This window comes from Salvelinus sp. IW2-2015, linkage group LG4q.1:29, assembly GCF_002910315.2.
Source record: "Salvelinus sp. IW2-2015 linkage group LG4q.1:29, ASM291031v2, whole genome shotgun sequence".
Taxonomy (NCBI): Eukaryota; Metazoa; Chordata; class Actinopteri; order Salmoniformes; family Salmonidae; genus Salvelinus; species Salvelinus sp. IW2-2015.
Window position 1 is genome coordinate 32,061,414 of NC_036842.1, and position 22,813 is coordinate 32,084,226.

Consider the following 22,813-nt stretch of genomic DNA (forward strand, 5'->3'; position numbering starts at 1 on the left):
GTTTTTTCCTTGTGATAGGTATTTGAAATGTCGGATAGAGATTACTTCAAGGGAAATGTATTTTTCACCTCCAATCCAATTTTTTTTTTTTGGGTATTTTCAATAAATACGACATACTTAGTAGTTTCAAAATAACCTTTTCATACCATTTTGTATTAAGATGTTCTACATTTGTGTGGGCTCCCTTTCACCCTACACTTGGTACAGCAGTTCTTGATCGCACTCGGGTGTGATATAGGAGCTGATCTGCCAAATTAACTATACAAAATGTAACATTTTTGATAATACTGTGTTGGTTTAAATGTACTTGAATGCGATTGTGGTTATTCGATATCCTAGCCTAGCTTGAGTGAATGCACTTATTTTTAAGTGGTAACCTCTTTCTCTAATCGCCCAGGTTGGGTAACCATCCGCAAATATAGCTAAACCTTCCCCCTTCTAACTTGCATCCCAAGGCTCCTCTATCAATTTCACTTTGATTTACCGATAATTTTGCTAAATGACTAAAAATGGTGAATCGTCATAAAGAATGTACAACGCTAAGGCATTGCTCGAGAGTAAGTTCTAAATGAAGCTTTCTGCCCCAGATAAAACAAGCCAAAATTAGAGATACCACGTAGTAGCTCATTTTGCAGTTCATTTGGTACTGTCTTTTTTCCATATAAATGTATATTGTCGCTGAATTTGTAGCGCACTACACCTCATAGCCCAGAGTGACGTATCTCAACTAAACGTATGTGTTAGATCTAGAGAACCTCACATTCAAGCAAGTAAAGCCCATATTTTGTAAGTGAGTTACCCTGAGAACTGTGGTGTGTTGCTCGTTCGGTGAGAAACCCCTACACTCAATCTCAGATAAAATGGCAATATGTTTTTGTTTATTTTTACTACTGCCAATTGAATGAACTACTTAATCAGGTTATGTGTTTTATTTTGGGTTATATTCTCCTAGCCTGAATCGTAGCATGGCACGAAAATCGTGCGAGTGTACAGCCTCTTTTCACAAGTGAGTTTAGACAAAGAGCGCTCTGGCATGTATCTGCCCTCCATAAAATACGTCAATCTTTTTAACGTGTAAGACTTAACCTGAAGCTCGAAAATTACTATTATGTTTACATGTAAAGGTGTTGGATCCATGTATTCGGTGGTATGTCTGTGTATAGAATTATAGAAGTGATATGTCCCAGAAAATTTTCCATATCGCACAAAAGTGCATTTCTCTCACATTTTGTGCAAACATTTGTTTACTCCTGTTAATGAGCATTTCTGCTTTTGCCAAGATAAATCCATCACCTGACAGTGTCGGCAATCAAGAAGCTGTATTAACCAGCATGCCATTACAGGTGCCACCTTGTGCTGGGGACAATAAAAGGGTCACTATAAAATGTGCAGGTTTTGTTCACAACACAATGCCAAGATGTGTCAATGTGTGTGTGGGATGCTTGTGTTACTCGAAATTTGGCATTGCTGACTGCAGGGAATGGTTGTCGTTGTGACCAGCACGCTGTTTGCCAGAGAATTGAATGTTCATTTCCCTAGCCATAAGCTAACTCAATTCATTTTAGAGAATTTGGTCAGTAGTCGTGAACCGCACCTCACAACCGCAGGACCACGTGTAACCACACCAGTCAGGACCTCGCACACAGGTCTGGATTGTCTGAGACCAGCCAGACCGGACAGCTAATGGAATCTGAGGAGCATTTCTGTCTATGTGATAATAGAAGGCACTTTTTGTGTGGAGCAAATAAGTTCAGTTGTTCTGATGGCTGGGCCTGGCAACCGAGTGGGTGGCCGATGGCCCTCCCAGGCCCACCACTGGCTGCGTCCCTGCCCAGTCCAATTGGTATAGTCTAAGTTAGATGTTAGAGGCCTAATGAATTTATTTTCAATGGTTGTATTTCTTGTTGATTATGAACTGTGAACTTCGAAACATCCTTGCTGTCATAGTTGAGTTGCCACCCCACTTCCCTTTTGCCCTTCAGAACCAGCCTCAATCCGTCGGGTCATGGGACTCTACAAGTTCGAAAGTCTTTGCCACAGGGATTGTTGCTCATGTTGACTCCAATGTTTTCCCAACAGTTGTGTCTCAAGAGTTGGGTGGAGTTTTTGATGTTTTGTGTTGTGTGGTGGACCATTCCTTGATATCACACGGAAACTGTGAGTGTGAAAAAACCCAGCAACGTCGCAGTATACTTGGACACACTCAAACATGGTCGTGCCTGCCACCTACTATCATACCGGTTCAAAGCATTATCTTTTGGTCTGTACTCATTACCCTCTGAATTTGGCACACAAACACAAATCCATGTCTCAATTGCCTCAAGGCTTTTAAAATGGTTAGTGACATCAATAAAGATCAATAGCTTTCACCTCGGATTTCCAGTTCCTATACAAAACTTCAAAAGCACATCGCACATCTGAGCAAATCTATATTTGCAGGTGCCATGACAATAGACTGAACCAGGTGAAAGGAAAAAGGAAACGCACACTGCTCTTGATAGTATCACGAATATTTATAAGCTTACGTATGGCCCCGGCACTTCGTACAAGAGCTTTTGGGATTTTTATGAAAGTTTCCATCCCTATAATTGTAGACCTGGCCCACCACCCACATCCGATCTACGCACATCCGAAGGGGGTTGGAGGCAAGGAAAATAATAAGTGGCTTAACCAAATATAACCAAGTGCATTTCATAAATTATTACAAAAGTGTATTAAATAAGGCGATATGAACACTTGCTGTATGAATCTCAATGAGGACATAGGCAAGTTCACATTAGTCATTGGGATACATTCATATCCGTGACCATAATCTACAAGAACACCACATTCATGTTGTAATGTCACTGCATAACATACAATAGGCAGTTGCATTGATAGTTTGTCTCTGTTATGGAAATAGCATAGATGGTCGCGAGGATGAACTGGCTACAAAAAGACCGCTAAAGGCTACAGAACCCACTCCGTAATGTTCAACAACTTGTATAAGCACTTTTTGTGTGTTGTAAGTGTGTGTGTTTGGAAAAATGCACATTGTTCATTATTTGGTTAGCACTTATTTATTTGCGCTTTTCCTTCCAACCGCCGTGTCGATGGTGATTAGAGACGGGGCTTGATGTGTGTGGTTGTGTGGTGGGCATGGTCTACATAGGGTACAACTTTCAAAAAAATCCCCAAAACTCTGACGAAGGCCGTTGGTGGTGTACCGATAGTTGAAGCTTATTAAATATCGGTAGATTTGTTACTATCGGGAAGTGTTGTGAGCATGTGGTGCTCGGTGTTTCCTTTTTTGCCTTTGTGCTCTGGGTCAGTCTATTGTCATGGAAAGCAGCTGTGTTCCTTAATGTTTTGTTTTGTGTGATACTCGAGTGTGTATTATAACCACCTTCTTCCTCTCTTAACTAACAATAAAACTGTGTAAGTTGCAATTTTATTCTCTATATGTTTAGGAAACATTACCAAAGGTCTGTCGGCTTCAAAGCTAGTATTTTATTTATGTTTTGAAAGTTCCGGATGTAGCTAGCAAAATGTTGTTTTTCAAACCAGCTAGCTAAGCCACGGTCTGTCGCGCCGCCGGTCACTTTTTTGAGTCGGCTCTAATATGATGGTGGAAGCGTTGTGGTGATAGAGGCAAGATAGGGAGCGCTAAACGCCTAGCCAGTTAAACCTTATTGCGTGTTCAAAGTTTCATGGAAAATATGCTCAGTTGTTACATATTATCCACATGTGTGCTGTAATGAGCTTACATGTGAGAGGTTTCGTGGATGTGGTAGTATCCATTTAACGATGTCATCGACGCAGCCCAAGCAACCCGGCTATCTTTCGCTCGCTCAGATGTGCTCGTTCTGCCTGTCGTTCACTAGTGTTCGAATTATGCAAACTATCACATAGTTAGCGGAATATGTGTGGTATCGAGGGATGTGCGCGCGAACTAGCCGGTAAGAGTAAAGGAGAATATTATGATCCACCCGGTCGCCGAATTAAGTATTTTGGAAAATTGATGAAGGATAACGGTCGCTGCGTATCTGACTAAATGTTTGTTAAAACATCTCCCGAATGAATGCACTTTTATTTACCATGCATAATCTCTTTCAAATTTGGATATATTATAAAGGCAGAGCTAGTCTGAGCTACGGAACTCAGACGCATGCTGTGCTTAAAAGGCAAAGCTAAAGTCGTGTAAAAATATAGTATTGTGTAATAAGAATGAAATTCACTCGTGAAAAATGTGTGTGTGTCGATGACTTTAACGATATATAACCAGATCAAATCTAAGTAGTAGAACTGTTGGTTGGAGATATCAAGCTAGCTCATATGTTTGGATTTAGTGTGAGGCCTGTAAAGTGCTTGACATGCGGTTTATGGTGGTGTGGTTATTGAGCTGTCAAGCCAAGGGCTGTGTGCCTAAAATAATGTGTCTTCGTGAGATTATATAGTCCGGTTGTTGTGGGTGTGATGGCTAAGTAGATCTTGAATAATACATCTGTTGTAGTTGTCTTTATGCTGTATGAAACAAGCAACGTATAAACTAACATAACATAAATGCTTAATGGCTACAATATTTTCAGCAATTTAAAAGAGATATTTGGTACTCTTGTATACTTTTAGCCAGTACTGTAAAGTAGCACTCGACGAGACAAAAGTGGTCCCCGACAATTTGCATACTAGTCACATATGTCAGAAATGCCATACCATTCATTGGCTCTTCTGCTTTGTCCACTTGAGCCGCTTGGGCCCGCCCCTACAAACTTCATTTTATTTTATTTTTTATCTTCACCTTTATTAAACCAGGTAGGCTAGTTTGAGAACAAGTTCTCATTTGCACTGCGACCTGAGCCAAGATTAAAGCATAGCAGTTTGTGAACAGACAACACAAGTGTGTACAATAGGGGGTTTGTGCGTAGTGTATAAACGATGTAAATGATAGAGTGCAATTACTGGGTAAGAATAGAGACAGTCTAGTTGTTAGTGTGTGAGAATGTGTGCAAAGGCATGAGGTAGGCAATAAATCGGAATATTACCTGAATTTTGCAGATTAAGACACGGAGTGTATTAAATCATCCAGATGATCTGTGCAAGGAATGAGATACTGTGTGTGCAAAGAGCAGAAAAGTAAATAAATAAAAGCAGTATTGGGGCGGTGAGGTAGGTAAATTGTGTGATGAGGTTGCGTGTGTGATGATGGGTTTGTGTTGTGAAAAAACACACACACACACACACACACACACACTGAGTAAAAACACACACACACACACTGAGTAAAAACACACACACTGAGTAAAAACACACACACTAGGCTACACTACAATCTGAGTAAACACACAGAGCTTGTGAGCTGGTGCCATATCAATCTTACCAACACAATGATAACGCATAATGATCATTTAATAAATAGATATGTTTTAAAAACAACAAGTTGCCAAATCTGCTGGGAGGAATGACCTTGATCTAATCTGGAGCCGAACCAGACTCTGATTTTCACAAGAACAACAATTATTTATATAGAAATTGAAAAAGAACCTAAAGAAAAACAACAAAGATCACGCTTAATTTAATGTTCATCAATTCTACATATTTACCTCCGAGCTCTTGCACTTGGAATGCCTCGCTTCGAGAGCGTCTGGAGAAAACATTAACGAGGGGTTTTCATAGGGTTGGATATGCATTATCCCACACACGCAAACACATATACAAACACGCTATTGAAAAAGTAGCGGAAAAACCAAGAGAAACACTCAGGATGAATATGCGTGTCAATCAATGGACTCCATATGATTTGAGTGTCAACGGTTTGAAAAGCTATTGTCTTATGGTTATTATAAGTAAAGATAGTAAGACGATGAGTGTGAAATTAGGACTTTTACTTTGTTTTAAGTGAAAACATAAAAATAAAGGAATAATCAATGAGTAATAAATAAATAAATTCCTCTGAATAAAAGGTTAGAGTGGCATCGTCTATAATACATGGAATAAATTATATTTTGTTAACTACGTTATTGAATCTGTCTGTTGATATAGAAATGTAGGGGTTCTGTGAATACACAGCCTATTCATCACAACACAGATCGGTTCCAAGTTCCCCTTTCAGCGTTTATCTTCTTAAAAGCTAATGCACGACCAGGACACGACCAGGACACGACCAGGACACGACCAGGACACGACCAGGACACGACGTCTTTATTTACTACCCTATGGCAGACCACGGAGGAAGAGAAGAGAGGGTAGGCCAGCCCCATGGCACTAAAATATCTTGACCTGAAAAAACAAAGCTAATGATATATTAGTCCAGTGTATATGGCAACAGCAGTTCGATGCAGCCTTCCCCAGACAATGTCAGTTGTGGGCAAAATGCATCGTTCGACATGCCCAGCGCTTGGAGAAGCTCAGGGAAGCGGTAAGTCACGAGAGGCACGCATCACGCCAAGTGACGTCGATAAAGTACACCAATCTACTGTACAATATCAGGGCCTCTCCGGTTAGCTCTTCACCGCCGGCGAACACACACTGATGTGACTGCTGTTAGTGTGTGCGCGTTCCATTCCAATTAAAACTAAAATTCCATGCTCATCAAATAACTAGTTCACGAGAGAGAACGAGATAGAGCGAGAGAGATCAAGAGAGAGAGACCTACCCACTGCTCCCTAATCCACACAGCATTGACAACAAGCAGGTATAGTTAACTAAGTGAAGAGGGAACCATAGCCTCCCACAGTAATCAGCAGTTGCTGGTGTTGCCAAATACCCATAATCACCAATTCTAAGACAATAATAATAAACATATTTGAATAATAATGTCTGAAGACCATACTTAGGCGCCTCCACGTGATGACTGACCAAAACGGACAACAAATTTAAGCACAGGGCAGGAACCTTTCGCTGACAGCATCCTACATCTGACAATATTTACACACACTGACTACAGCAAAAAACCTACACCAGACACGCCAATCTTACCTAAATCTGCACAGTTGGCATTAGGATCTGTTTCAACATTTCATAAACAGACAGATGACTTTGTTGATGTAGAGGTTTCTTTTATCTCATTCCTCTCTCTGTGAGGGAAGCATGCAGTCACGCATGAGCGGAGGATGGCTTTTTAAATTGCATATGCTTCACATGGAGCTCGGAGCGGGAAAGAGAGGAAGAGGGGTTTTGCGTGTCTGGCTCGCCGCCAGTTGACAGCTCAGCTGGATATCAGTGAACACTACGAACCCCCCCGCCTAGCAGCGTGTCACTTTCAGATTGTTTCCGTGGTCGACTGTTTATTCAACCTCTCTCTCTCGAAAGGCACAGGATCAGCCATCCGTTCAGCTATTTCATCAAGGGACAGGCAGGTTATTTTTCTGACACGGCCTCGGCCGCGGTGAGATCTCTAATGAACAGCTTGATACGGGTAGGAATTCTACAACTGCTTTCAGCCCTCAATTAATTCTGCTGTCAAAACAAATGAAGGCCGGCGCTGTTCAGACGCCCATCTGGACACAGTGGTCAGGGGTCACCGTTTGTATACACACAAACACACCCCTTTGTGTCGCCTACCTGATGTGATGGGTGCAAGCCCCTGGGAAAGCCACAATGGAAAACATTATATTGTAAGATTTCCCTTGCTTACCGTAGCATGTCATAGTTTACACAGAGTCACTGTTGAGCTCTTGATCCCCAAAAGAGCTCGGTTCTGGCTGCTTAGTTCAGTCTGTAGCCTAAACACAGCAAAGAGTGTGTTTGTGTGTGTGTATGCTTGTATGTGTATGTGTATGTGTGTGTGTGTATGCGCGTGAGTGTGTATGCGTGTGTGCGTGCGTAAAGCAAAGCCGCCCTGACCCTGTACTGGCCTGCATGGTGTCACATGCTAACTGGAATGTCCGGCCTGACCTGCCTACCTTTACAGCTACTGAGTCTGATGGCCTTCTACCACCTTTTGTTACTGCTCTCTCATTGGCTAAATCTCTCTTATAGGCCTGTCCCCATCTTAAAGACAGGAAGTCACTTTAAAGGAAGTTGCGCCTAAGTAACCACTGATACAGGGTCAGATTCAGCCACGTTGAAGGAGTAGGTATACTGTAAAAGTTACCCTAAGTAACCACTGATCTTCAGTCAGATTCAGGCTGTGCGTATGGGGAAATCTTACCTGGTCTCTCTTTGCCCGTTCCTTTACTATCAGCCAGTTTCTGTATCAAGCCCTCCACAGAGGTGTTCTCCATGTTCCTCTCAAACTCTATACGGACCTGCAGAGGGACAACAACAAACACACAGGGTCATTAGGTGCGCTTCGTTTAACTTGGAGTTGCACTTTTGGGATGATTCCATTGGTTCCATTGTATACTGCTGTAAATCAAGCGCAGCTCAAGCATTCTGACGTATTTGACCCAGGTCTGGCATCAGTACAGTGAGGCATCAGAATGGATTACATTAAAGAAAGAAGAACTGATGGCAGAGTGGCAGACACTTGGAATCAGACACACTTTAACTGGTGTTCCTAAGGCTCTCTCCCTTCACTCTGGTGCTGTGGGCTGGTCTGACAGTCACTGGGCTGGGCTGAGCTGCTGAACAGTCATTGAGTCCATTGAGGGCTCACAATGTGGTAGGACCACTGGGAGGTACTTCTGTGATTAAAACATGGGGCAGTGTGTGTGTGTGTGTGTGTGTGTGTGTATCTGCTGTGTGTGTGTGATAGCTTGTGAGAGTGACAGCTCATGTCCTTGGGGACTGCTCTCTGGGTGCCTCGTTTTTAGAATACTCAGGAGGATTGACAAATGCAATATGGCTTTGTGCTTTTCACTGTATACTCCCTCTAAAAATGTGATTTAACCTTTATTTAACTTGGAAAGTCAGTTAAGAACAAATTCTTATTTACAATGACGGCCTACCCCGGCCAAACCCGGACGACGCTGGGCCAATTGTGCGCCGCCCTATGGGACTCCCAATCACAGCCTGTTGTGATACAGCCTGGAATCAAACCAGGGTCTGTAGTGACGCCTCTAGCACTGAGATGCAGTGCCTTAGACCACTGCGCCACTCAGGAGCCCCTAAAGGACTGGACTACCCAGCAGTTAATTACAACTCTCTTGTTTAAAACTATTCTCTGTACAATGTGTCTCTAAGGCCTGTGGAGACTGGCTTACATAATGGTATGGTTTTATTGTTGTGGACAGAGTGGCCTCCTGATGCCCTCTGGATGCTATCACGGGAAGGATAGTGTTTGTTTGTTTACTTTGGATGTTAGTGGCGTGTGTGTCAGAGTGTGAGTGTGTGTCTGTCGGGGGAGAGGGACCAGATAAATGACAAACAGGGACTGACTGGCTGTGCCATCTCGCCAAACGATTCAGATGTGCGTGATACTGTAAACACAACAGCGTATGTCCACTCACTATCATAAAAACACACACTGTGGCCGCTCCCCCCATGACCCCTCCAGCAAGGCGCATTAGCCCCTTCCGCCTCGCGGGGGGATGGGGGTTGGGCGTGGGTTGCCGTGGCAAGGTAGAATGGTCACTCCAGCACACGTAATCTGTCAGGTGCTGCAGCCAGCCAGCCAGCTGCTTGCTGTATCCTGCTGCCGTGAGGGAACGTGCTGTGATGTCATCACCTGCCTGCGTGTCTCACACACACCCAGACAGACACACACAACAGCCCCCCCTCCAACCCGCAGTGATTTTTCACAGATGCACAAAAACACACACCTGCAGTGACTCTCTGCACAGCATGCAGGCATATTGTTGTAAAGATTTTGAACCAGAATAATACTTTCAGTTAAATTATATACATTCTAATATAAATAAATAGAATATAATAATATATGCCATTTAGAAGATGGTTTTATCCACATTTTGCACTACGGGTAGTCCCAGGAATCAAACCCACTATCATGGCGTTGACAAGCACCATGCCTCACCAGCTGAGCTAAAGACAACCATACACTCCTCTCAGAGCAGAATGTATTTAGATAACCTCTCTTGGCTCCATGCAGTCTCTTTACATTCCCCCTCTCCACCACCTCCTCTTTCCCCCTTTCCACTCCTCCTCTTTCCCCCTTTCCACTCCTCCTCTTTCCCCCTTTCCACTCCTCCTCTTTCCCCCCTCTCCGCCCYCCTCTGTTCCTCCTCTCCACCTCCCCCCCCCTCCTCCTATGTTCCTCCTCTCCATCCCCTCCTCCTATGTTCGCCCTCTCCTCCGCCTCCTCCTATGTTCCCCCTCGCCTCTGCCTCCCGTCTTCCTTCCCATCTTCCTCCCCCCTCTCCCCTTTCTCCCCCATCTTTCTCCCTTCGCTCTCTTTTCCCGCCTTCCTCCCGTCTCCCCCACGCAGTCTCTCTACACCTCCTGTTCTCTTCCCTCACTCCCATGCAAGTCTCTCTCCCTAAACTTCCTCTCCTCCCTCATGCTGTGGTCTTTAGTGGTTTCCATTCATGTCCAGACTAGAGCAGAGAGAACACAAGAGAGAAGCGAGCTAGGCTAACTAGATAACGGCAGAGCCATGCAGACTGCCACGCCACTGTTTAGACCCTAGACCCAGGCCCAGTCCTAGACCCAGACCTAAACCCAATCCTCAGTCCCAGGTTAACATAAAACTATACTTCAATGCCCAATAGCCAAACTGGGGCTATGTGCGCATGTTGGTAGACTGTGTTTGCCTGGCCGGATAATATATGTATGTGTGTGTCAATTTGTGTGTGTGTGAGAGTGTATGTGAGCGAGTGTGTGTGTTTGAATAGACAGTTTGATGGTTTTGCTCGCATGAGGTAGAGTATCTCATGATAAGCTGTAGACCACACTATCTACCTAGAGTTTTCATCTGTATTTTTCGTAGCTGTCTACATTCCACCACAGACTGAGGTTGGCACTAAAACCACACCTAATGAGCTGTATTCTGCCATAAGCAGACAGGAAAATGGAGGAATTCCTAGTGGCCGGGGACTTTAATGCAGGGAAACTTAAATCAGTTTTACCTCATTTCTATCAGCATGTTAAATGAGCAACCAGAGGAAAAATTATTCTAGACCACCTGTACTCCACACAGAGATGCATACAAAGCTCTCCCTTGCCCTCCATTTGGCAAATCTGACCATAATTCTATCCTCCTGATTCCTGCTTACAAGCTAAAATTAAAGCAGGAAGCACCAGTGACTCGGTCTATAAAAAAGCGGTAAGATGAAGCAGATGCTAAACTACAGGACTGTTTTGCTATCACAGACTGGAACATGTTCCGGGATTCTTACGATGGCATTGAGGAGTACACCACATGAGTCACTGGCTTTATCAATAAGTGCATCGAGGACGTCATCCCCACAGTGACTGTAGGTACATACCCCAACCAGCAGCCATGGATTACAGGCAACATTCGCACTGAGCTAAAGAATAGAGCTGCCGCTTTCAAGGAGCAGGACTCTAACCCAGAAGCTTATAAGAAATCCCGCTATGCCCTCAGATGAAACATCAAACAGGCAAAGTGTCAATACAGGACTAAGAGCGAATCGTACTACACCGGCTCCGACGCTCGTCGGATGTGGCAGGGCTTGCAAACTATTACAGACTGCAAAGGGAAGCACAGCCGCGAGCTGCCCAGTGACACGAGCGTACTAGACGAGCTAAATTACTTCTATGCTGGCTTTGAGGCAAGTAACACTGAAACATGCATGAGAGCATCAGCTGTTCCAGACGACTGTKGGATCATGCTCTCCGCAGCCGATGTGAGTAAGATCTTTAAACAGGTCAACAATTACAAGACAGATTACCAGGACGTGTACTGTGAGCATGCACTGACTAACTGGCAAGTATCTTCACTGACATTTTCAACCTCTCCCTGTCTGAGTCTGTAATACCAACATGTTTCAAGCAGACCACCATAGTCCCTGTGCCCAAGAACACTAAGGTAACCTGCCTAAATGACTACCGACCCGTAGCACTCACGTCTGTAGCCATGAAATGCTTTGAAAGGCTGGTCATGGCTCACATCAACCCCATATTCCCAGAAACCCTAGACCCACTCCAATTTGCATACTGCCCCAACAGATCTACAGATGATGCGATCTCTATTGCACTCAACACTGCCCTTACCCACTTGGACAAAAGGAACACCTACGTGAGAATGCTATTCATTGACTACAGCTCAGCGCTCAACACCATAGTGCCCTCAAAGCTCATCACTAAGCTAAGGACCCTGGGACTAAACACCTCAGGTGGTAAGGGTAGGTAACAACACATCCGCCATGCTGATCCTCAACACTGGGGCCCCTCAGAGGTGCGTGCTCAGTTCCCTCCTGTACTCCCTGTTCACTCATGACTGCACGGCCAGGCACAACTCCAACTCCATCATTACGTTTGCTGATGACGCAACAGTGGTAGGCCTGATCACCGACAGCGATGAAACAGCCTATAGGTTGGAGGTCAGGGACCTGTGTGGTGCAACGACAACAACCTCTCCATCAACATGATCAAAACAAAGGAGATGATTGTGGACTACAGGAAAAGGAGGACCGAGCATGCACCCATTCTCATCGACGGGGCTGTAGTGGAACAGGTTGAGAGCTTCAAGTTCCTTGGCGTTTACATCACCAACAAACTAACATGGTCCAAGCACACCAAAACAGTCGTGAAGAGGGAACGACAAAACCTATTCCCCCTCAGGAGAGGCATGATTTGGCATGAGTCCTCAGATACTCAAAACGTTTTACAGCTGCACCATCGAGAGCATCCTGACGGGTTGCATCACTGCCTGGTATGGGAACTGCTCGGCCTCTGACCGCAAGGCGCTACAGAGGGTAGTGCGTACGGCCCAGTACATCACTGGGTCCAAGCTTCCTGCCATTCAGGACCTCTATACCAGGCGGTGTCAGAGGAAGGCCCTAAAAATTGTCAAAGACTCCAGCCACCCTCGACATAGACTGTTCTCTCTGCTAACGCACGGTAAGCGGTACCAGAGTGCCAAGTCTAGATCCAAGAAGCTTCTAAACAGATTCTACCCCAAAGTTATAAGACTCCTGTGCAGCTAATTAAATGGCTACCCAGACTATTTGCATTGCCCCCCCCCCCCCCCTYCTMTGCTGCTGCTACTCTCTGTTATCATCCATGCATAGTCACTTTGATAACTCTACCTACATGGACATATTACCTCGAAACTGGTGCCCCCGCACATTGACTCTGTACCGGTACCTCACTGGTCCCGCTATTGTTATTTACTGCTGCTCTTTAATTATTTGTTATTCTTATCTCTTGCTTTTTTTGGGGGGGGGGGGGGGTATTTTCTTAAAACATTGTTGGTTAAGGGCTTGTAAGTAAGCATTTCACTGTAAGGTCTACACCTGTTGTATTCGGTGCATGTGACAAATAACATTTGATTTGAAGTGGATAGACAGATTTAAGTGTGTTGATGTGTTTGGACAATATGGATTATTTTAAGTGACCGTGTGTGTACAGTGCAATGTCGGAGTGTGTACAGTATATTGACAGTGTGTATATGTGTTAGTCTATAGTGCTGGTACATTAAGTGTACTGTGTGTGTGTATGTCTGGGCTGAGTTTGCGTGTCTGTGGTCTAACTGATGAAGCAGTATCCCCCCCTCTCTCCCTACTACTTGGCAATGGTGCTCGCTTGCTCACACAGCCTGGTTTAAAGGGTATTCATCATTACGTGGGCTTCCTGCGCGTACTTTGCCAGCTGTTTGGGAGAGCACTCACCCACCTTTAGGCTCTATTTTACTGAAGCCCAGCCAGGCTAACACTAAACCACAGGCTGCGTCCCAAATGGAACCTATTTTACCCTAGCCCAGCCAGGCTAACACTAAACCACAGGCTGCGTCCCAAATGGAACCTATTTTACCCTAGCCCAGCCAGGCTAACACTAAACCACAGGCTGCGTCCCAAATGGAACCCTATAAAAAGCCCTATGGGTCCTGGACAAAACCAGGGCATATTATAGGAAATAGGGTACCCTTTGAGACAGAGACAGGCAGCGATGTCTTTCTCCTGTTCAGATGCATGGTAACACTGGAGCTTTAGAGCAGAGTGGGGATGTGGCGCCCCCTGTGGACACTGCTGGGACTGCAGCAGCAACACTACACACAGTGGACCAGAGTTTCTTTTTAGTTGTCATGTAGTAAAACATCTAGAACATCTCAGATATTGTTCTGTTACTAATATTCTAGAGAACATCTATATATAGTGAAGATGTAAAAAAATTGTGATAATATAATGATGGAAGTGGAAAGATGAACATTGTAACACAGTAAAGTCCAGTAACATATCCACACAGAGCGAGATGCCTAGTCAGTTGGCATGCTGTGCCTCTGATTGTATGCTGAAGGTGTTTTCGATTGGTCGAGAGGGAGTTTTGATCAGTTTTTAATTGGTTGCTATAAACGGCTGAATGGAAGGCTTCCTGGTTCTCAGTGAAACTATTAGAGTGATCAAAGACTACACTAATTCATCTGACACACAGTGAACCCACTGAGCACTGGGACAGGACACACGCCCCTCCCCACCCACAGGAATGTGTGTCTGTGTGTGTGAGCGTGTGCATTCGTGCAGTGTGTGTGTGTGCGTGCGCCGACTCACCTCTCCGATCTGAACGTGCGTCTCGTCAACAGACTGTGTGTATGACTGAATGATATCCTTCATGTGGACGATGTGGCTCTCCTCGATGTCCTGAAACTTCTGGAACACAGAGAGAAAACATACAGGAGTACATATGCAGCACATTATCCATTTCCCCTGAGGACACACTAAACCAGAGCAAAACAAATATGCCAGTAGAAGACTTCGGACCTGGAGTTTTCCCTGGCCTGATCAGGAACAACTCTGGACATAAGCTGTCATCTATTGAACCAGGACAAAGAGTTTCTGGTCAGGCCAGGTCAGGAAACCTCTGGGCTCTATCATGGGGAAGGATTTCAGAGAGTCCAATGTGTACAACAGAACATGTGCACCGTGTCCGCTGCAGGAGAAACACTGGGCGGAAAGAGAAAAACACATGTATACATTTCCCTAAAAAAGAAACACTTCTCCTTTGTGCCCTAACCACTTCCTTCCTGTGTGTGTCGTCTCTATTTGGGTGGTCTAGAAACGAAGGCACACCAACACACAGATCCCACTGCAGCACAAGGTGCTAATTATCCAGGGTGGGCCAGCCATGAGATACACAGAGCAGGGCTCATCTCTGGGCTCTGGAGCGGTCTGTGTGTGTGTGTGTGTGTGTGTGTGTGTGTGTGTGTGTGTGTGTGTGTGTGTGTGTGTCTGGGCTCTAAACGATGACGTTTACTCCCATCCAGGGCTGGCCTTGGCTGGGGAGAGTTTGGGGTAAACCGAGGAGAAGGACTATAAATAATCACAAGCTGGAAAATCCCAGCGTGGATAGAGAGGAAGAGGAGTGTGCCTGACTGCATAAACACACACACACTCACAGGCTCATAAACAAGGATATAGGCAATCTCTTACACACAAACATCCATGATTGCTCCAACAAACACTACCACAGCTAGTGTACACACTACCACAGCTAGTGTACACACAGAGTACATTCACAGGCGAGCACACTTGCGTAAACCTCAACATTCACATCAGCTTACAGTCAGGCCAACCGGCAGGAGGCCAACCGGCAGGCCAACCGGCAGGCCAACCGGCAGGCCAACCGCCAGGCCAACCGCCAGGCCAACCGCCAGGCCAACCGCCAGGCCAACCGCCAGGCCAACCGCCAGGCCAACCGCCAGGCCAACCGCCAGACCTATACACAAACTCGAAACACACAAGTGATTTCACAGAAGACATGTGCACCCATGCCATGTTTAGAACTCATGTTCACATATGCTGAATTTGAGAGGAGCCATAGACTGCTGTTGTCTCTGGGGGAGAACAGAAAAGCTGCCCTAACTCAAACCAGTTTGTCCGTGTGGCTCGCTACACTGCAGGATACGAAGGGTCAAATTCTGTTGTCTGATTTGAATTTAGAGTTTATCTAATCAGTCGTTCAGATGGTTCCAATCAGAGTTTTCCACAATGATTCCGTTGGTGAGGAAATAACACAAGCTGAGACGATGCCGAGCACAGAACACACACAGCATGGAATACTGAGCGGTAAACACACACACGCACACCCAAGAGCAAGGGCCTTAAAACATGCACACAAAGCTAGAGTACAGTACACCACACACAAAAACAAGAAACCCACACAAACATATTGTCCTGTGGTACTAGAAAGTGGATGGAATACCAACACACAAACCCACACCTGTGCAGTTTCAGCCATCTTCTGTTCAAACTCGGACTTGGCTGTGGCGTATTTTTCCACAAAGCCCTTGTAGGTTTCCGTGGCTTTCTTGGCCTTCACTCCAGCCTGCAGAGATCAGAGACAGACAACAGGAAAATGTCCATCTGTTTTCACATGTCACCATCAGCCTCAGTCACACAGTCCTCTATGGAGCACCAGATCTCACCAGAGCAGAGACACCCATGTGATTCAGAAACAGATTGAGGCAAAAATATACATTTATTCTGGCATGAAGTACTACTACTCATCTACCTAATGCCAGACAGGTGATATGGGTGGTAAGATATGGAGATACAGAGAACGGGATAGTGATAGGTCATCTACAGCTGTACCTGTGATCTCCCACCTCACATCTCTCTGTGTTGCTCTCTCCTAGTGTAGTTTAGTCTAGTGTACAGTACCTTGTCCACATCTCTCTGTGTTGCTCTCTCCTAGTGTAGTTTAGTCTAGTGTACAGTACCTTGTCCACATCTCTCTGTGTTGCTCTCTCCTAGTGTAGTTTAGTCTAGTGTACAGTACCTTGTCCACATCTCTCTGTGTTGCTCCCTCCTTGCGGAGTCTCTCCTGCTCCACAGTTTTGGAGTTGTAGTTCTCCTTGGACTTCTGTAAGGCTACACCGGTGGTCTGGATGGTCTGGACTGACTCCAGTGTGGACGCCACCTCCTCCTTGGTCTGAGTAGGACAGAGGAAGACAGCAACCATTTAAACAAACACATTCATTTTAGTGTCCTTGTATGAAAAGCCCATGATTGAAACCACTAAATGGAAGCAAAGATCATTATAATGGTAGAAAGTAACTTAGCTAAAACGGCAACTTCACATTCTGTGTGTGTGTGTGTGTGTGTGTGTGTGTGTGTGTGTGTGTGTGTGTGTGTGTGTGTGTGTGTGTGTGTGTGTGTGTGTGTGTGAGAAAGAGACAGTATTGTGTGAAAGCCTTTTTTGTTATGCTGAAAGCTCAAACCCAACTCTGCTAATTCACAGGCAGTGCTTGGTTAGTTAGACCTGCTGACACATACATGCCATAGGAGGTGACTCTCCGCTGGTTACTCCAGGCAGGATAGAGAACATTCTCTCCAGAATCCATCAGTACAATCACTCTACAGAAACTCTTCCCCATAGCAGTGACTGAAAGAAGTCAACTTTATTCATCTCCAGAGGGTAAATATAGGTTATCACCAGCAGCAGCCTACACAGGCAGAGCACAGACACCAGCAAGGACAGACTACTTGATGCAGCAGGTAACCTAGTGGTTAAGAGTGTTTGGCCAGTAACCGAAATGACGCTGGTTCGAATCCCCGAGCTGACGGTGAAAAATCGAGGTACTTAACCCTAATTGCTCTTGTAAGTGGATCTGGATAAGAGGGTCTGCTAAATGACTCCAATGTCAAATGTAATGCCTAAAGAAACAAAGTGGCGTGTTGTGTGATTCTGCCTGCCGAGCTGTTTGTGGGTCTGGGCTTGTTATAAGGAAACAATGTGATGTGTGGTGTCGTGTTTGGTTCTCCGTCCCGCACCTTTTTGTGGGCCTTGGCCTGGTCATCCACGTACTTCTGCACGTCTTTGATAAGCTCCTGTAGCTTCCTCACCAGCTCCAGGTGGCAGCTGGCCAGCTTCTCTGTGGACATCTTAAACACATCCCACACCGGGGAAAACGTCCTGCAGCACACACACTTTATTAACTGGAGATCAGCAGATCATTCATTCTGTGAAGACTGGTCTTATCATTCAATAGGGAGGGTTGATATGGGACACAAACTTATCTCTCTTCACCTGACGCACGCACGAGCGTGTGTGTGTGTGTGTGTGTGTGTGTGTGTGTGTGTGTGTGTGTGTCTTACCCGAGCTGAGAGAAGTTGCCAGCTGACTTGGCAAGTTTGGTCATTGACCTGGCATAGACCTCTTCTATGGTAGCCCTAAAGGGTCAAAGCACAGAACGTCATTACCTTAATCATTTTTACCTACTGAATCAGTAACCTCACTCAGTATGCGTTCCAAATGACACCCTATTCTCTATATAGCGCACTACTTTGACTAGGGACATTTGTGATTCAACTTTCCTCTAGTGAATCAGTTCAACCATAATAAATCCATCAACACAGCACTAAAACCCTCAAATCCTCTACCGGTTGGAAGGAGTTCCATTGAGTGATTACAACAAGTATTATACATGTAAGTCAAAGCACAAGACAACTCCACACCCACTGAACACTCACAAACCCTTGGAACATAAACGTTTGAATGTTAGTCAGTTTGAGTATTAGTCAAAGCAAAGCCCAACCAAGTGGAGAGCTCTGTTCATCACGGTCTCCCATTTAGTGTAATGTCGAAGCACAGAGAAGAGATAGCATCCCTCCCCTCCTTCTCTCCCTCGTCATCCCCCCGTTCTCCTGCATGGAAGTGACAGAAGTAAAACCTTAAAACATTGTTTTAGTGGAGGCCTGAATAATGCATATGTGATTTACTTAGCCTCCCACTGCAGTCAGGTCACCACAGGAGGGTCAGGCAGGGACAATCAGGGGCAAGCACACACACTCACAGAGAGGCACGCACGCACGCAAATACAGAACGCACGCACGCACGCAAATACAGAACGCACGCACGCGATCTCACTTTACTAACTGATATCAGTGTAGATGCAGTGGAACTCTACCAAAGGTTTGTATAAGTTCTTCTTGGCAGGTTACCATGGCAGGTTACCATGGTTTGTCATCCTTATTGCCATCATCATTTGTAACACCCTCATCACAGGAAAATTACATCGTCCAGTTCCCAAAACCACAACTCAAGGCAAAGAAGGATTCCCATTGGTATATGCACATTTAAGAACAGGTGACGTGGCTCATTCGGCCAATAGGCTTCTCCCTCTGAACTCATTCACAAACACACACACACACACAATGCCATAACTCCAGAGAGTAAAAGCGCTCCAAGTGTGTAAATACACTCTGGGCCAAGACAGCTCTCCCCTCCTAACTAACACAGACCTGCCTGCACCGCTCCACACTCAAAACACTCACAGAATCAACGTTACAGACAAAACGTCTCTCAAATCAATTTCTATTTGACTTATATAGATGCTAGTGAACAACTGCCTGCAGGACGAATATTATCTGTGTGTTATAGTAGGCCTATATAAAACTTTACACATGGTAACAGTACTGTAGGTGCATGGTCTGTTTCTGGCCACCAGAGGGAGCCACAATGCAGCGTTTGAGATATGAGAGACTTCCTCAAAAGGAACACAGAAAACCATGGGAACACTGATTCAGATTTTTTATTTAACTAGGCAAGTTAGTTAAGAACAAATTATTAATTACAATTACGGCCTACACCGGGCTAACCTAACCCGGATGACGCTGGGCCAATGGTGCGCTGCCCTATGGGACTCCCAATCACGGCCTGTTGTGATACAGCCTGGAATCGAACCAGGTCTGTAGTGACGCCTGTAGCACTGAGATGCAGTGCCTTAGACCGCTGCGCCACTGATGGGTAGGTAGGTGTGCAAGTTGAGTCTCAGTTACACCGAACAGTAACGATATAGGCCTAACCCTGAGATGTAGGCTAGTAAGCTACCTGTGACCCATCTACACCACAGACTGGAAAAAAGACGGTATTGGACAAGTCTACGCCTCCACTAACAGGAGCTTCCTTACCCACAGTGTCAAAGCAAACTGTGGAAACGTTACTGTTTGTGTGGTAACCTAATATTTACAGTCTGTGGCAAAACATAGTGTGGTAAATGCAGTGTCTGTTTGAGTGATGAGCACATTTTTGTGTGGGCCAGCCCATCCTGAATTCCAACAGGAGACCTTGAGCAGACGAGGTTATAAAAATAGACCGCAATGAAAGACATCAAGGCGTGAAGGAATTCTAAAGGAGGTATGATTAAGCACCTTATTATGGCTGAGAGGCTACAGGTATGCAGTCCACTGCCAGAGTGCTTTACAGTCTATGGAGTGTTCAGGTGTGCAGGTGGCCTAATCAGGCCTAAGCCTGGGAGAGTAGGCTACACCACATGATCCTTCCACAGCTAATTCTCTCTGTTAAGGAGAGCTGAAAGAGGACTGGATTTCCTTAGGTTGGATTAATCAAACTGTTTGCTCCTGGTATACTAATTGTGCCGAAGGAGATGGCTGCCGTTTTACAATCCCATTACCAATTGTGCATGTTTTTTTTTTGTCTTATTTGTAACTTATTTTGTATATAATGTTTCTCCCACTGTGTCTTATGACCAAAAATAGCTTCTTGATAGCAGGGCAGTGATTACTCACCCCGTACTGGAGGAATTCTTCTTCAACGAGTCGGACGGGAAGGATTTACTCCAGACACCCGACAAGGCCCTCATCCCCGTCATTCGCAGGAGGAAAACACCGCGATATCGTGGACGAGTTTCCGGGTGCCTTGTAAGGATCCGTCACCGAGTGGGTAATCTACTTTTACCAACGGTCCTATTAGCCAAAGTACAATAATTCGATAATAAAATAGATGAACTACGAGCACGTATATCCTACCAACGGGACATTTAAAAACGGTCTCTTATGTTTCTATGAGTCGTGGCTGAACAACGACATGATTAACATACAGCTGGCTGGCTTTATGATTTTTCGGCAGGATAGAATAGTGGCCTCTGGTAAGACAAAGGGCGGTGGCATATGCATATTTGTAAACAGCTGGTGCACGAAATCTACGGAAGTCTCAAGGTTTTTCTCACCAGAGGTAGAGTATCTCATGATAAGCTGTAGACCGCACTATTTACCAAGAGAGTTTATCATCTATATTTTTTGTACCACCGCAGACCGATGCTGACACTAAGACCTCACTCAATGAGCTGTATACGGCCATAAGCAAACAGGAAAACGCTCATCCAGAGGCGGCGATCCTAGTGGCCAGGGACTTTAAATGCAGGGAAACTCATCAGTTTTACCTCATTTCTATCAGCATGTTAAATGTGCAACCAGAGTGAAAAACAATATTATAATGAGTTCAGATTGACACGCTCATAATTGCCGCGTCACATACTCCTGTGTTTACTTGTTGGCCATTCAGCATGAACCCGATTCCCGGTCTACGGCTGGAGAGCCCCTGTACCCGCAGGAGGCCTTTTATCTCTTGGTAGGCAGTCATTGTAAATAAGAATTTGTTCTTAACTGACCTGCCTAGTTAAATAAAAGGTTAAAAAATACATTTAAAAAAGAGATCGACAAATGGATCAAATTTCATGATTCAGAATTTTAACACTCAATTATCACAGTGAATTATTATAATGTTTGTTTAAGTGTTAATTAATCCCATAAGGGATGGGTTGCCAACTGGTGATTTGATAAGCACATACTATGTCTGGATGTAGCCTTCCTGTCTTCAAATCTGGTTGTGCTGGGAGTGCTAGTTAGCTTAGCCTAGCTATCTTCAATTCTAGCTGTGAGTGCTACTGTAACTAGCTTGCTAAGTTATATAGCAAAACAGATCAATCAATCAGTTATAGAACAGATACTGTATCCTCAAACACATAACACAGAGATATTTAGCATTTCCGCCCCCTCTTCCGCCTCACACCCCTCCCCTTGTGCTTCTCTGCCTGTGTGGGCACCGTTGCTGTGACTTCTCCCACTCCCACTTGCAGCAGAATTGAGTGGGAAAAGTTGCTAAATGCAATTAAAACCACAGAAACTTTACGTGGCAAAACTCCCCAAAGGGAACCTGAAAAGTAGAATTTGTCACTAGACTTAACAATAAAAGTCGCTGGAGCGGTCTGAAAACGTTCTTAAAATAGCGACAAAGCGACTACATTGACAACACTTATCGGCATGGAAGACAAGTGAGCCAACCCCTATGCCGTAGGAGACCATTGATTGATAGGCAAATAAGGATTCCCATTATACTGTGGAGTGCATTTGGAAAGTATTCAGACAGACCTTCACTTTTCCCACATTAGTTACATTTCAGCCTTACTCAAATTGATAAATAAAATTGAAAAAATGCCTCAATCTACATTCAAAACCCCATAAAGACAAAGCAAAAAAAGTTTAGAAATGTTTGCAATGTATTAAAAATAAACAGAAATACCTTACTTACATAAGTAATCAGACCCTTTGCTATGAGACTAGACATTGAGCTCAGGTGCATCCTGTTTCCATTGATCATCCTTGAGATGTTTCTACAACTTGATTAGAGACCGACTGTGGTAAATTCAATTGATTGGACATGATTTGGAAAGGCACACACCGGTCTATATAAGGTCCCACAGTTGACAGTGCATGTCAGAGCAAAAACCATGCCATAAGGTTGAAGAAATTCTCCATAGAGCTCCAAAGAGAGGATTGTGTCAAAGGTTACCAAAACATTTATGCAGCATTGAAGTCCAAGAACACAGTGAGCTCCATCATTCCTAAATGGAAGTCTGGAACCACCAAGACTCTTCCTAGAGCTGGCCACTCGGCCAAACTGAGCAATCGGGGGAGAAGGGCCTTGGTCAGGGAGGTGACCAACAACCCGACGGTCACTCTGACAGAGGTCCAGAGTTCCTCTGTGAAGATGGGAGAATCTTCCAGAAGGACAACCA

The 22,813-nt window shown here is 44.9% G+C and overlaps 1 protein-coding gene across 6 annotated transcripts in view; it reads right to left on the reverse strand.

Moving 5' to 3' along the window:
- The window catches only part of LOC111961822 (F-BAR domain only protein 2), an 83,353-nt gene that overhangs the window by 28,825 nt on the left and 31,715 nt on the right, over positions 1 to 22,813 (reverse strand). For 5 of the 6 annotated variants that reach the window (XM_023984377.1, XM_070442840.1, XM_070442839.1 and 2 more), the window contains exons 3-8: positions 18,093 to 18,167; positions 17,769 to 17,910; positions 16,774 to 16,926; positions 16,216 to 16,320; positions 14,547 to 14,645; positions 8,129 to 8,225 (exon numbers count right to left, since the gene is read on the reverse strand). In XM_023984377.1, the coding sequence (XP_023840145.1) occupies positions 8,129 to 8,225; positions 14,547 to 14,645; positions 16,216 to 16,320; positions 16,774 to 16,926; positions 17,769 to 17,910; positions 18,093 to 18,167 (671 nt within the window). Of the gene's footprint in view, positions 1 to 8,128; positions 8,226 to 14,546; positions 14,646 to 16,215; positions 16,321 to 16,655; positions 16,696 to 16,773; positions 16,927 to 17,768; positions 17,911 to 18,092; positions 18,168 to 22,813 lie in introns of those variants that run through there. The other variant, XM_070442842.1, reaches the window with a different exon arrangement.